General features: G+C 33.5%; 1 protein-coding gene across 7 annotated transcripts in view; it reads left to right on the top strand.

Annotated features, from left to right (window-relative positions):
- Positions 1–16,010, top strand: part of SNX13 (sorting nexin 13) — a 121,985-nt gene that overhangs the window by 60,409 nt on the left and 45,566 nt on the right. For all 7 annotated transcript variants that reach the window (XM_014830562.3, XM_014830560.3, XM_014830561.3 and 4 more), the window contains 6 exons: positions 1,142–1,230; positions 6,317–6,400; positions 9,802–9,940; positions 10,573–10,661; positions 14,421–14,520; positions 15,409–15,602. In XM_014830562.3, the coding sequence (XP_014686048.1) occupies positions 1,142–1,230; positions 6,317–6,400; positions 9,802–9,940; positions 10,573–10,661; positions 14,421–14,520; positions 15,409–15,602 (695 nt within the window). The remainder of the gene's footprint in view (positions 1–1,141; positions 1,231–6,316; positions 6,401–9,801; positions 9,941–10,572; positions 10,662–14,420; positions 14,521–15,408; positions 15,603–16,010) is intronic.

Genomic DNA, 16,010 nt, shown 5'->3' with positions numbered 1-16,010 from the left:
TTAAAAGTAGTTTCCAGATTCTTTTTTCTTTTTTAAAGGTCATATTTAAAATTTAAAAATGGTAATTAAAGATTACCTCTCTTGTCTTCTTTTAAAATATAGTAATCACAAACAGTTTATAATTATAAATTTACTTTTTTTTGATCTATAGTAATTTATCTTTCCTCTTGAATTTATTATGTCCATTTCAAGAGTACACCTGTTACCCTAAAATATTTTTCAAGGGAATGATTATAGTGATTTCAAATAAAATTTATAGAGTTGATTTGTCTTTTGGACAGTGGATTTGTCTTTTTTTTGTAGAAAGTTAGACCAGATAAGCTTTAGCTTAGGGGGTTGTCTTTTCCAAGTTTTGCAATGACTAACAGTCTTTACTACTTGGCACATTTTTTGATTAAGAGAATCAGCTATATAATTATATTCCCAGGAAGTGTCAGCATATAAGCAACTAGAGAGGACATTTCTCACTGTCGAAATTTTCTTAGATTTTTAAAATGCTCAACTCTTTTATTTCTGTACTTTGCCTCTCCTTTCTTGTTTTTCCCTTTCTTCTCCTTTCCTTTTTTATATTTATTGTGCAATTCAATTTTTAATTGCCATTTCATTAGCACTGATATGAAATAACTAAATGTGAGAAATAGATACAATGATGTGCTGTACTTTTATGTAAATCGAGCCCATGTAAATCAGTAAAACAGAAGAGCATACTTTTTTTCTTTTATTATTGCCTGCCAAGATAGTTGTGGTGCTTTATTGAAAGAATTACAGATATATTTTTAAATGTGCAAATAACTTTTAAGTATGCAAACATAATTAACGTGTGGTAGAAGTGCAGTCTATATGGCACAACTAAAAATTGTTTTGGGAAGAACACATTTGTAATTGAAATCTCTCCATGATTGAAAAAGCAGGGTAAAACTGAGCAGAATAAAAAAAATATTAGCTTGATTAATGAATAGCTACTATTTGGAGAATAATGAAGGAATTTTTAATGAATACCAATATGTACCAATTAATTACTAAAGTAATAAGCCAGTATAATCAGGAAACTGCTTATTTCTACCTTTGTGTGTTTTATATCAAGAGTAGGTTGAGATTTCATATTTTCTAATGTTATTATAGCTACCTTTTTTGTTTCTAGGATTCCTGAGGGATTTGTGTGAGGTCTTATTATATTTATTGCTACCTCCTGGAGATTTCCAGAACAAGATCATGCGATACTTTGTCAGGGTAAGCTTAAACTTGTATCAAATAAATGGCTGTAAAGAAATTTAGAGTAGTAATTCTCAAAATTTTTGCTCTCAGGACCCTGTTATGCTCTTATAAATTACTGAGGACTCCAAAGAGCTTTTGTATATGTGGGTGTTATCTATCAATATTTACTGAATTATAAATTAAAACTAAGAAAATTCTTTTGTATTTTTGAGGAAGATTAGCCCTGAGCTAACATCTGCTGCCAATCCTCCTCTTTTTGCTGAGGAAGACTGGCCCTGAGCTAACGTCGGTGCCCGTCTTCCTCTACTTTATATGTGGGACACCTACCACAGCATGGCTTGCCAAGCTGTGCCATGTCTGCACCTGGGATCTGAACTGGCGAACCCCAGGCCACCAAAGCAGAATGTGCACACTTAACCGCTAAGCCACTGGGCTGACCCCAAAACTAAGAAAGTTTGAAACACAAGACTACATAAGCACACATTCCATTAGTTGATTGATGATATCATCATACCATCATGTTTTCTGGAAATATCACTATATGCTTCTCTATCCCCACCCTTCAGAGGTTCCTGGATAATACTCTGAGAACTGGCTGATTGAGACTTAGGTACTGGATTTTTGGTCGTAACAAAGATATGTTTTAAATTTTCTTTAATATAGCTTTGCCTATAAATTTACCTAAATTAGGCTAATTAAAATAACACTTCTGGAGGGGCCAGCCTGGTGGCCAAGTGGTTAAGTTCGTGCGCTCCGCTGCAGTGGCCCAGTGTTTCGCCAGTTCGAATCCTGGGTGCTGACATGGTACTGTTCATCAAGCCATGCTGAGGCAGCATCCCACATGCCACAACTAGAAGGACCCACAAATAAGAATATACAACTGTGTGCCTGGGGGCTTTGGGGAGAAAAAGGAAAAAATAAAATCTTTAAAAAAAAAAAAAAATAACACTTCCAGATAGAAACTTTCAAAAAAATCAGGCAGCTTCTTGTGGGGTGGGCCTGGCAGCATAGCACTTCAGTTTGCAAGTTCCACTTTGGTGGCCCGGGGTTCCTTAGTTTGGATCCCGGGCATGGACCTGTGCACCGCTTATCAAGCCATGCTGTGGCAGGCGTCCCACATATAAAGTAGAGGAAGATGGGCACAGATAGTAGCTCAGGGCCAATCTTCCTCAGCAAAAAAAGAGGAGGATTGGCGGCAGATGTTAGCTCAGGGCTAATATTCCTCCAAAAAAAAAAATGGGAAGCTTCTTGTAATTGGAAAATGAATAAGTCAGATGAGAACAGTACAGTAAGTAGTCTTGGACTTTTTATTCCCTGGTTATACACCTTTGGAGTAAAATTTTGTGTACAAGTGGTAAAGAATAAAATTTTGGCTTTGGCTGCTAGTTATGATTGAGAAATGCTGGCTGCATAAGCCCTTATCCTGGTTGAATGGGTAGAATGAAAGTTTCCGATTTTTATAAAAATGAAAGCTTATGATCTCTTTAGTTTACCATCTTGCAAAAAAGATACCAATTTCTGGAGCATGCTTTATGCTTGTATGTTATTATTTCAGCAATATCACACGGTTTCTTAATAACAACCTAGTTTGAGTTCAGTGCACTTCTCAGGTAGGGTAATGGTACTGTGAATTGAGTAGAAAATGCTTGGTTTTGATGGGAAGACTCTGATAGATTATATATTGTTAAGACCAATTGTTTGGACTAGTCATCATGAAGGGTGGTAAATACCTGGCATGTCTATCACTAAATTCACATCTACCACTGAAAGAAGATACTGTTAATCAGTTTTAGCACTCATGCTGAGTATCTATTTGGCATTAGAGTCTTTGTCTACCTGGTAATCCAGACAGTCACTGTTAGGCAGTGTCTCAGCACGATTTCACGTGGCTGGCCATCTTTTCTTCTTGAAACTATGTCTTTTCTTGAGTTCCATGTCATTGTTTTCTCTGATTTTTCTCCTCCTAGGTCTCCTTTTTAGTCACCTTTATACACTTTAGCATCTCCTCTTCTCAGCTTTTAAATGTCCAAGTTCTTCAGGCCGGGGCCCTCTTCTTGCTCATCCATCCCTGTGGCTTTAAACACCATCCAAATGCTAATGACTTCCAAATTTATATTTTTAGTCCAGACTTTTCTTCTGAACTCCAGGCTACTCTGACCAGTTGCCCACTGAAATCACCATTTGATTAACTCGCAGCTCTTTTAAACTTTGTGTCCAAAATAGAAATCTTACTGTTGCCTCCATACCTTGTCTACCCTTTGGTCTTTTCTGCATCCCAGTAAATGATATGATCATTCAGCAGATTTTTCAGATCTTGAGACCTTCCAGAGGCTTACAAAGCCCTGCATGAGTTGGCTTTGTTTACCTCTGGCTTTCATGCCGTACCGTCACTGTATTCCAGCCACACCGGCTTTCTTCACAAGTGCCATTTTCTCCCCACCATGGGGCTGTCTCATACTCTTTTTCCTCTGTTCAGAATGATTCCCCTTATTCTCTTGGCTAAATTGTATTCATCTCTCATTTCTCACTTCCTCAGAAATGCGTCCCCTGACCACCCAATCTAAAGCCCCCTCATAATTCCCTATTATTTTTGGTAAGTACCCAGTTGTTTTGCTTCATAGCATTTACAATATTTTAAAATGATAATTTGGTTGTTGTGTTTACTTACTTGATGCCTATTTCCCCCAATAGAACTGAAAGTCTCATGGGAACAGGGGCTATCCGTATTTATCATCATTATGTATTTAGTGGCTATCACAGTGCCTGGCACATCAGAGAATCAGTGTTAATGCAAGAGGAAACCTGTTTGTCCTTCTTGCTCGCTATGGTGCACATGCTACTGCAGCTCCTGGAAGGTTAAGCTGACTCTTAGGAGACGTGAATGAAGATCTACCTTCTTATGTGACTTTATAGTTTAAAATAAGTAGAATTGTTTAAAGAGCAGCTTTGTTTTGTTATAGATTGCTCTTTTAGACCTATATTTCATTTCATTTTGGTTAAATCCAATTGAGTGAGTGTAATTATAGAGCACTGCCATCAGCAAATCAGTTTTTTTTTCTTTTAACTTGATAGTTCTTTATCAGTTTTCTTTTGTTGGTAATTAAATTCAAATTTTCCCCAAAGACATTTTTGTTCAGGTTAAATAACAGATCAAAGAGTTCTTACTTCTTGCCTTTATATGGATCCTTTGTGTGGATTGTACAAATCATAGTATTTGACTGAGATAATTGGTATTTAATTGCCTCTACTTTCTTTTCATTACCACATTTTATTTATTTAAAGATTCATGGCGTCAATGACTTTGTATCTTTTAAGCCTTCATATTTGACAGCTGATGCTTGTCTTCGAGTAGAAATTATACAGAAATGGCTACTTATTTTGGAATATTTAGAGCTCTCATGAGAACCTATATAGGAATTGTTGAGTCATGTGATTACATCTTGACTAACCAAACCCTTTATGAGGCAATTAGAAGATCAAAGTACTTTTCTAAGACAGATTGGCTAATTGCATTAAGTAACAAGAAGCACAAAATTTATTAAAAATTCTTCCCTGTGTTTTTTTCTCATTTTGAAAAGAAATTTGCAAAAAACATTTTTTTGTTTGTGAATTTTCTCCTTACGAAGCACATTTTAAAATTTGAGCATGTGGGGCCAGAAACATAATTATGAAGGAAGGAATTATATAAATAAATACAATTTTTAAGATGTTAGAGTCTAAAGCTAACCTTGAAAAAATGAGCAGCAATTCCTTCTAATTTGAGACTGTAAGATATTTCAAAAGACTTTTCAGAAAGCTCCTGGAGCCTCCAGCAGTAACTTCTGGAAATATTAATTCATCATGCAGTAATAGTTGTCAGAGACTTGGACAGCTTACAAAAGTAGAATTTATATGAAATATTTCTCTAGAAGAAAATAAAGTGAAAACTATTTTCACTGAACTTATACCAGAAAATGGCCCAGACAAATTAGAGATCTGGAAAGAAGGAATAAATAAATTGGTCCTTTACTTAGAAAAGTGAAAATGTCCTGTTAATCTTGTAGTTATTTAACTTCTCCAGTATTCTTAAGAAATGATGTTTCATAAATTTAGATATCACAGCCATAAAGGAATGAAGATTAATAACAGGTGAAAATGTTGTATTAATAGAATCAGCATTAAATTCTTAGTTTCTTTATTTCGATTCATTTAATTATCAAATGCCTGCCGTGTTTAAGACAATGACCTTGAGAAGATGAGGGGTAAATATTTTTGAAGGTAGATAAAAGAATAGAACAATTGATTAATCTCACTCATATACAAAAGGTTCCTAGATAGTTGTAATGTATTGGAAAAGTAGAAGATACACAATTACATAGAGAATGGTAAGATAAATGCCATAAATACCAGACATGAGTTTGTTTTAAACGTATAAGTAAAAAAGTATTCAGGTGGAGTGATCAGGATTTATTTAATTGAAGAATTGATTCTGTGGTCAGTTCTTGAAAGAAGGGCAGAATTTTAATAGGTAGGAGAATAAACAGCTACAGAGAATGGGAAGATGTATTCTAGAGAATGGTGAATAATTGTATTAAGATGTTGATTATTATTTTAGGAAAAATTTCAAACAGACAAGTATAGAAAAAAATACAATAGACATTTATGAACCAACTACCTAGATTTAACCAATGTTAATATTTTACTGTAGTTGCTCTGTTCCTCCCTTGAAGGTAACCACTATTCTAAAATTGGTGTGTATCTTTTACTTTTCCTCTTTGTTTTTATACTTTTAATATAGATGTAGGAATCCATAAACACATTTAGTGCCGTGTTTTGCCTTTTAAAAACTGATGTAAATGCTAATACACTAGAGGTATGGTTTTTCTTTTTTCCGCTCAACTCTAGTTGTCCTTGTGGAGATGTATTCAAGTTGATACAGGCAGCTTTATCTCTTTTATTTTAACTGGTTCGTCTTTTTATAAGATTGTGTTGGTTATCAAGTTTTATTTTTACATATATTATAACTTTCTTAAGTAACAGCATTGTATTAGGAAATTTATGCTATTGATTTGAGAAGCATATTAGATTAAATTTGTTTTTGTTTTCTAAAATTTTTGTCCAGGAAATCCTTGCACGAGGAGTTCTTCTTCCATTAATAAATCAACTCAGTGATCCTGATTATATTAATCAATATATCATATGGATGGTATGTACTTTCTGAAATTACAAGTCTTTCTAAAACAATGTTTTAAAATGTATAAATACAATTTGGAGATCAGGATGGTTAAGCAATAATTTATTAAAGAAGTTAAATAAAAATATATTTAAAGGTAATGTTTATATTTTTAGCATTTCTATTTGCTAATATGTTGAATGTTCTAGCCAAATTCTCTTTAGAATTTTGTCGATAAGATAATCTTTCTTGCAATTATAGTGCTGTTAATGCTTATTTAAATTAAAATTATTTTACTACCTGTGTGTATAAATGATGAGTATTTTGAAAAAAGCTGCTATTTGATTTTAAATACAACATGTGATCTCAACTACTTAAATAGTATGTACTTTACATTTTATACTGTATAGTGGAGGAAAATATGGAGAAAAGAACACTAGACTGAGAATGAGAAGATCTGTGTTCTAGATCTGTTTCCATAAGTTGCTTAGTGTGTCTATAAGCAGATAACTCATAGCTTTCTTGTCTGTCAGACATAGCAAAGGGTTAGTGATTACTAAGTTTACTAGCTCTACTTGTTTTTCTTTTCTGATTATGTATGCTTTTCTTCAATAAACTTATAGTTAAAGAAGAGTTATAAATGGGCTATTGCTGGGAATACTTTGATATATATTTTTAGGTATTTGATTCATTTTCTTGAATCTGGAATTTCTTCTCTGCAGTTGTCTTCTATTAACTCAGTCTAGCTTTCTTAGGAAGAAACTACTTGATTGTTCTTTGTTTCCCCGTAATATTATCAAACTTGCCATTGTTGTTGTTGCTGCTGCAAAGTTTTTCTCTCCCACTGGATTGTGGGTTACCTGCAGGCAGAAATTGCCTTATTAACTTTGTGTTCCTGGAGCCTTTCCTGGAGGTCACAGAACTTGATTCTTCTTTTCCTTTGTCAGCTTTTTTTAAGAGTCCTACTAGGCTCTACCAAGAACTTAAAAAAAATGCATATCTGCATAATTAAAATTTTTAAAACTGCATATCCTTTGGTTAAGAATTCTACTCCTGAAATTTATTCTAAAGTGATAATAAGCAAATTTCCAACCATCTGTATTTAAGGCCGTTAATGGCAGCATTGCTTGTAATACTAAAAAAGTGAAAGCAATTTAAGTTTCTCACATAAACAATTATTTTAATAAATTATGGCATATGTTACAATAGAATATTATGAAGCCATTCTAAAAAGAATATGGTAGTGTATCTTGGTGAATATGAAAGGATGTTTATATTTTTATATAAAAAGGATAATTAAAAATGACGTGTAGATATATAACATTTAAAAAATAAGTATATAAATATTCATGAATGACTATAATTCTGATACAATGTATATTGACTGAAATGTTAATAGAGAGGATTATGAAAGTTAATTTTTATTATGTTTCACTTTACAAGGAGTATGGATTATGTAATAAAAAGTTTTTCAGAAATAGGAAAATGCAGGTAAAATTTAAAAATACTTAAGTAATAAAGTAAGGTTAACTTGTCTTAAAAAATTTTTTTGTATCGCACGAAAAAGGGATGTTGTATACTAACTTTAAATAATCAGGATACCATACTGTATAATCTTACCTGTGGTATAGAAAAGGATGCATGTTCACAGAGTGTTATGGTTATCTTTCACGCATAGGATTAGGAGTTATTTTTATTGCTATTTATAATTTTCTTTAGTTTTCAGTTTTTCTTTTGCTGATCTTGTATTAAATGACTAATTAGTTAGATGGTGAAAACGTTTTGGGGGGACTTAACACATACTCTAAAAAGAATTCAAACCACCAAATTTTTACTTGTTCTCCCCATAGCTAGTCTAGTAACTACTATTGTGTATGATGCTTGAGTCTTTTTTATTTAATGAACAGCAGTTGATCACTATTGTACTTTGCAATAAAATACTAGAAAATATATTTAAAAGAGAATTTATCAATAAAGGATCTTTAGCCTATTTTGTTGTCTGGTTTATGCTCTTTTGATATTATTTCTGTGGAAAACTATGCATATTTATATATGCATATATGCATATAATAATAGAGATTAAAATGAGCTCAGTTCTTATTCTTTCACTCAGTTAAATTATCATAGTAATAACATCTAACTGTATGGTTCATTTCTAGTTGAAAGGAAAAGTTTAGAGCAGTGTGATAGTAACATATGTTCTCTCTAAAGTATTAGTGTTACCCAACAATAGTTTTAAGTTTTTATGTCATTTCTAAAAATAGGATGGATGGATTTGCATTATTCATCTCTAAATATGTATTTTATTTCTTTTTAAGACAAACCAGTTGATGTTAAGTCCTGTCTCTGACTGTGGAATAGATTATGTAATTGTTTCATATTGTTATCTCCAACTAGAGCAGATAAATGAACGGCTATTTACTTGTTTTTTTAAATATATTCTGAGAAAAATCAGGTCTTTAGTGACCTTCTCTTTCTTTTATTATTGAAGTACAATTTACATAAAGTGAAAAAAACTGCCAAGTAGTCTTCCTAAGTTGTGTTACAATTTTGTATTTCCGCTAGCACTGTTTGAGAATTCTGGTCTCTCTACATTCTGATCAACATTTGGCATTGTCATTTTGTTGTGATTAACTTTCATATCCCTGATGACTAATGATATTGAACATCTTTTCATGTGCTTATTGGCCAGTTTTTTTCCATAGTTCTGCACTTATATAATCCCCAGTTCTTTGACTCCTTGTTGAGAATGGACAATATCCTATCTGCTACTTTTCATACCTCTCCTTACTGCTTTACTTAGCTTAACTTTTATTGGCAGTCATAATAATTAGCCCCTTCACAACATCCTCAACTACCTTTTCTCTCTCTCTCTCATTTTGTTATTTGCCTGGTGAAACTGCACTCTGGTTAAATCCAACTTAACCATCTACTCCATTCCTGTTTTTAAAGAGCGAGTGGCTGGAGAGAAAGACAAAATAACAGAGTTATATCATCACAGTGATTCTGTTAAATTTAGGTCAGAGAATGCCACTCTTCTGTTTAAAACCCTCCAGTAACTTTTCATTCCACTCAAAGTGAAATCCAAGACATTTGCTGTACCCTACCAGGTTTCTCCTGTATTACCACTGATCTCATCTTCTCCTCCTCTGCCTTTCTTTGGTTTGTCTCCATCCCATCATGATGTTCTTGCTATCATCAAACATTCTGAGCATGCTTCTGTACTTTCTAGCAGGCTATATATTTTATTTACTTTGTTTATAGTCTGTGATCCACGAGAATGTAAGTGCCGTGAGTACAGAGATTTCATTTTGTTTTGTTATAAACGCTGAGGATATGACAAGTTGTGCCTGGCACATGGTAGGCACTCAAGATTCTGTTTTCCCTTAATAAGTGAGACCTCCTCCCACCTGTTTTTTAAACTTTATTTTCAGATCCGTGATTCTAATTGCAACTATGAGGCCTTTATGAACATTATTAAATTGAGTGACAATATTGGAGAGCTAGAAGCAGTCAGAGATAAGGCAGCAGAAGAATTACAGTATCTTCGATCTCTAGATACAGCTGGTGATGGTAAGTAATTTAAGTAAAAGAATGTTTTACTTGTGTAATGATTACTTTATCTTCAAACAAAACTTTAATTTATCAGAATGTCATTTTATGCTATTAGTCATTTTCACCTTAATTAAATCTTCTTTATTATGTTAACATGTTCTAAGAATAAGGCATTATAATTTTCTGAATGTGAGATTATTATTATCACAATTATCTCTAAAGTAAAGATAATTGGCATGGTTTAGTTATTAGTTTTTTTTTAAGATTTTATTTTTTCCTTTTACTCCCCAAAGCCCCTTGATACATAGTTGTGTATTTTTAGTTGTGAGTCCTTCCAGTTGTGGCATGTGGGCTGCCACCTCAGCATGGCCTGATGAGCGGTGCCATGTCTGTGCGCAGGATTCGAACTAGTGAAACCCTGGGCTGCCGAAGTGGAGTGCACGAACTTAACCACTCCACCAAGGGGCCGGCCCATGGCATGGTTTAATTTTAATTAAATAATTTTACTATAAAATTTCAGATTATTTCTTTAAGTAAAATAGTTGCTCTTTTCATTGGTTATGATGTTAAATTACAGTAAGTGCGTGTTTAAAGTATTTTACAAATAACATCACCACTTTCTAGCTCATAATCAATTTGTTTGTTTTTAGATATCAACACTATCAAAAATCAAATAAATAGCTTATTATTTGTAAAGAAAGTATGTGACTCAAGAATACAGCGGTTGCAGTCAGGCAAGGTAAGTAAAGTACTTTTGAATTAATGTTTAGTTATAAATAATCTATATTCATTAAAATGTCTAGCAAATGACAAAAAGTAGGATATTAACCAGCATAGCACTCCACAGTGGAACTTTGAGAAAAAATTTCTCTTATACAATGTAGTATGATAAATAGTTGTTAAACCAAGCTAAAGAGATTAAAACACTGCCTGAAAAATGCTAAAGTAAATAAAGCTTTCTTATTTCTTGATTTATTTATTCATCTACTCTTTTATAATTTATTCAAAATTCAACATTTATTGAATTTTGTACATTGGGCACCATTTTAGATGGACCTAATAGACAAAATCTCTCTCTTCATGGAGCTTACATTTTAGTTGCAGAGTCAGAAAATAAACCAATAAGTAAATTGATATATAATGTCAAAAAATCTATAAAAAATGAAAAAAAATAAAGCAGAGTGGTAGAGAATGTCTAGGAGTATTTTAGATAGGTGCTGAGAGATTTGGTGACATTTGAGCAGAGAAATCTCTCTGCGTGAGAAAGTGCTGTGGAATTTTTTTTTTAAAAGAATCTTTCAGGCACAGGTGAGAGCAAAGGTAGAGGCCCTGAGACAGGAAAGTGCTTGGTGAGTGAGAGGAGGTCACTGAGGCTGGTATGGAATGAATGAGAAGGATTGTAGTAGGCATGAAATTGGAGAAGAACCTTGGAGGTTAGAACATATATGGTTTTACCTGCCATAGTAAGAATTTTTTAAATTCTAATTGTGATGGGAATCCATTAGAGATTTGCCCTGGCGAGTGACATGATCTGACTTATGAGTTAAAATGATTACTATGGCTCTTTGTGATGAATAGATTGTGGCAGAGTGATTGGGGCAAGAATGGAAACTGAGAGATTATTTACAAGACTAATGCTTTTGTCCAGTAAGAGATGTCTTTGGAGGCTGTGAGCAGTAATTAGCAACTGGATATATGATAGTGCTACCAAGCTTTCCTAATGGATTAAATATGGAGTGAGAAAGAAAAAAAGGACTCATGGGTGATTCCTAGGTATTTTGGCCTGAGCAACTGCATGAATAGTGTTGCTGTTTATCAAAATGGATAAAACTGAGGAAGAAGGAGGTTTGAAAGAGAGAATCAAATTTAGGATATTTTAGTTTGAGATCCCTGTTCTACATTCAAGCAGACATGCTAATTGGTAAACTTGAGTTCAAAGAAAAGTTTAGTGAAGGAGATTAACTTTGAGAATCCTCAAGGTTGTCAGATGTTTATTTAAAGTTAACAGATTGGATGAGGTTATCTGAAAGAGTGAGTCTAAGTACAAAGATACCAAGGACTTAGTCCTGAGGCACTTCAGTTACTAGAGTTTAAGACAAAGTAGAAGATCTAGCTAAAGAAACAGAGTAAGTGGCTGGTGAGATTGAAGGAAAGCCTGGGAGCGTGTATGCCAGGAGCCAAGTGTAGAAAGTGTTTAAAGAAGAAATGAGAGATCAGGTATGTCAGAGGCTACTAATCAGTTGAGTAAGATGAAGATTTAAGAGTGACCATTGGGTTTGCCACCAGGGGGATTATTGGTCCTCTGGTGATAGGATGGTGGAGTGGTGGAGAGAAACTCTAATTGGAGTCAGTCTAGGAGAAAATGAGGAGAGATGAATTAGGAAGAGTGATTAGGAGTTTTACTATAAAGGAGAGCAGAGATTTGGGGCTTTAGAAGACAAAAAAACATTTTTTCTTTTGCTACTTTTAGTTTTTAGTGTAGTTGCCTTTTTTGTACTGGTTTTCTATTTTGAAAGTTTATTTATGACTTTCTAGTATTGTAATTTTGTAGTGTATTTAAAGTCCTTAAGGGAGGCTGGCCCGGTGGTGCAGCAGTTAAGCTCACGTGTTCCGCTTTGGTGGCCCATGGTTCTCCAGTTCAAATCCTGGGTGCACACATGGCACCGCTTGCCAAGCCATGCTGTGGTAGGCATCCCACATATAAAGTGGAGGAAGATGGGCACAGATGTTACCTCAGGGCCAGTCTTCCTCAGTAAAAAGGGGAGGATTGGCAGCAGATGTTAGCTCAGGGCTAATCTTCCTCAAAAAAAATAAAATAAAAAAAATAAATTCCGTAGGGAATGGAAGCCTTACTTTTAAAAATCTTGAGTTTAGTTTGCTAGATTAAGTATAACTCACATTACTTGAAGCCCACATTTGTTGTATTTGTGTCTGTATGTATATGTCTGTCTTTGTTTCAGTTAACTAATTTTAAAACTAGTTTATATACCCATGCAAATTCAGAATAGAAGAATCATGTAGTTTCACTTGTGCTTATTGTTTCTTTAATTAGTTGCCTTATGTAGCTCTTAGAGTTAGTGATCCTTCAGCATCATTAGTTAAAGTCTCTTTGCCCAGACACTTGCTGATATTGCATCCTTTTAAAATTTAGATACCTTGTTTGGAAGCCTGTCAATTCTGCTTTGAATATCAAGCTTTGCCTTTTCAATAGGGGTCATACAGTGTTTTCCTTTGGAAGAAAACTCAGAATCCCCACAGAGATGTAGTTTTTTAACCATGCTACTCATCTTGAAATTTTAGAAGACCGTTTATCCTTTTTATTAGAAATAAAGTTATAGTGAATACTCTTCTCCATCTAGTATCTGTGGAGCTGCTTCTGAGCAGGAGAAAGAGGTGATAAATTTGAAGAGGGAAAACTTAGCTAGGAGAAATCATGTGCTGGCACTAGATTGCTTTATGCCAGACATGTTAAGTCAGTTATCTGTTGTTATTCAGTACTTATATGAAGGCAGATACTAATTACAAAGGAAGTTTTTCCTTCTTATTTCGAGTTATTTTCCTTCTCCGTTATGTACCACCTATACCTAATTTAGTATCTGCCCCTGAATAAGGCAGCCTATCTAACTTTTAGAAAACCTGCCTATCTTTTTTTTTTTAAAACAGTAGGAGGTAGTGAGATATGGACTTGGGAGTACAGAGAAGCTGGTGAAAGCAGTTCACAGAAACATCATGTTTTGTAGTGGAAAAGGCAGCAGGCTTTGACAACGTTGACTCATTCTTACCAGCTTTGTGATCATGGGCAACCTTTCTGATCTTCAGCTTTCTTATTTGTTAAGTGGGATTGGTGATATTTAGCCAATAGGATTGCTGTGGAGATTAAATGAAGTTATGGTGTGTAATGTACCTAGTACAGTGCTTAACTTACATTCTCTAAATTTTTAACCCATTTTTTTATATGTAGGTAGTTACCTTGCTGTATTGCTTTGAAAAGATATATATAATTTACTGTTTAGGTAGTCTGAAAAGAGAGAGATTTTCTATAAAGACTATAGAGGTTTTTATTCTGTTAGGGGCAAAATTACTCTTTGGAAATATTTTCTGTTTTCACAGTAGACAGACTTCAATCTATACCTGAAAGTGTTGGGATTTGTTTATTCTTGGACATATTAAGCATTTCAGACATCCCCTTTGCCTCTAAAATGTTCATTTTCGTTTGGAAGATTTAGAGACAGAGAATACTTGAAAATACAGTCATTTAGATTTATTTTGTATTGGAAAAAATGAACACTTATCATACTTTTAATATATATTTACCAAGCAACTCTTAAAATAACTCTAGGAGATTCACTGAGCTGAGACTATTTTATTAGGAACTCACATGTCCGAGAAGGTGAAAACTTTGTTATTATTCCACTTTAATTTTTTATGACTATGTAAAGTTCTTTAACCCAATGAGTGAATAGATAAAATATTAACCTACATTCACTTTTATTTGTAGGAAATAAATACTGTGAAACTGGCAGCAAACTTTGGGAAACTTTGCACAGTCCCCCTGGACAGCATTCTTGTAGACAATGTTGCACTACAATTTTTTATGGGTAGGTAAAACCATTTTATGAAAATAACATAGTCCTTGAAATTTTTAATACTTGTTAATATTATTAAATTTTAAATACTTAACATTAAGCATGCCAAATATGTCTCACCTCCATCCCCATTCTCTGAAATGTTTCTTTTTCTTTGGAAACCATAGAGGTAGAGCTTTATTTTGTTTTGAAGGAAATAAATGCTTATTGTAACTCTAATGTGCATTTGCTAGACTGCTTTTAAAATAAACCCTAGGAGATTCCACTACGAATTTAAATTATTTGAGAAAAGAGTACTTTATTAGACATCCATAGTGTATATAACCTGTTTGTATCATTTTTGTGCATGAATGGGGGAGGGACTTTGTTTTTATACTATTTTAATTGATATCAGTATTCATTAACTTTATTAATATTACATCAAAATTGCTTTCATCTGGAGGACATTTTTAGCAAGACTCCCTCATTCCTCATTTTCATGACCACAAACATAAATTCATGGCTTGTTGAAAAGCCCAATCCTTGTTTTTAATATTTATGAAAATATTAATATTATGATTAATAATCTTTATTGAAAACAAAAGCTGCATGTTGGTGAAGTAATTTATTTCTGATGAAGCCTTCTGTATTAATTTTATCCCCTAGAGATTTTATCTTGACAAATGAGATGTTTTTCTAAAATATGTCCTTCCATTTGTGTATCCTATATAACTGGTCTTTTTAGCTTAACCACTTTATGATATAAATATTTATTCACCTCAAGCATTCGCTGAACATTTTGAAAATGTAGGTTTTAAGTATTTGAAACTTTAATCCTTCTTAACTTACTTGTCATATAGCTGTATGCACCCAAAAATGTATGACATTAATATCTATGTTGTTTTGGATTTTGTTTGGTAGATTACATGCAGCAAACTGGAGGTCAGGCACATCTCTTCTTCTGGATGACAGTGGAAGGATACCGGGTTACAGCCCAGCAGCAGCTAGAAGTTTTATTAAGTCGTCAGAAGGATGGGAAACATCAAACCAACCAAACCAAAGGTCTTTTAAGAGCAGCTGCTGTTGGAATTTATGAACAGTATTTATCAGAAAAGGTGAGGATGTATTTTGATTACTGTTTTCTTATCTTGTTTGGCAATATCATTAATAATAATTTTTGTAATACTTGGAAATATTCATGCTAGGCACAACTACCTTGCAAACATTATTTCATTTAATCCTAATAACAGTCTTATTGTGTATTATTGTCTTCATTCATAGGTAAAGAAACTAACTTTTAGAAAATTGAATTAACTTGGCCAAGGTTATGTAAATACTAAATGACAAACTCAAGATTTAAGGTCATACACACTTTAGATTCAAAAACACGATAGGTTGAAAGAAAAAAGATGGAAAAAGATAAAACATGCAAACGGTAACCAAAACGGAGCTGGAGAGGCTATACCGATTTTAGACAAAAGATATGAAGACAAAAATTGTTACTAGAGAAAAGAAGAACATTT

Source organism: Equus asinus, chromosome 1 (assembly GCF_041296235.1).
Source record: "Equus asinus isolate D_3611 breed Donkey chromosome 1, EquAss-T2T_v2, whole genome shotgun sequence".
Classification (NCBI taxonomy): Eukaryota; Metazoa; Chordata; class Mammalia; order Perissodactyla; family Equidae; genus Equus; species Equus asinus.
Note: the sequence above shows the minus strand (reverse complement) of the source record. Positions and strands in the feature narration are given on the sequence as shown.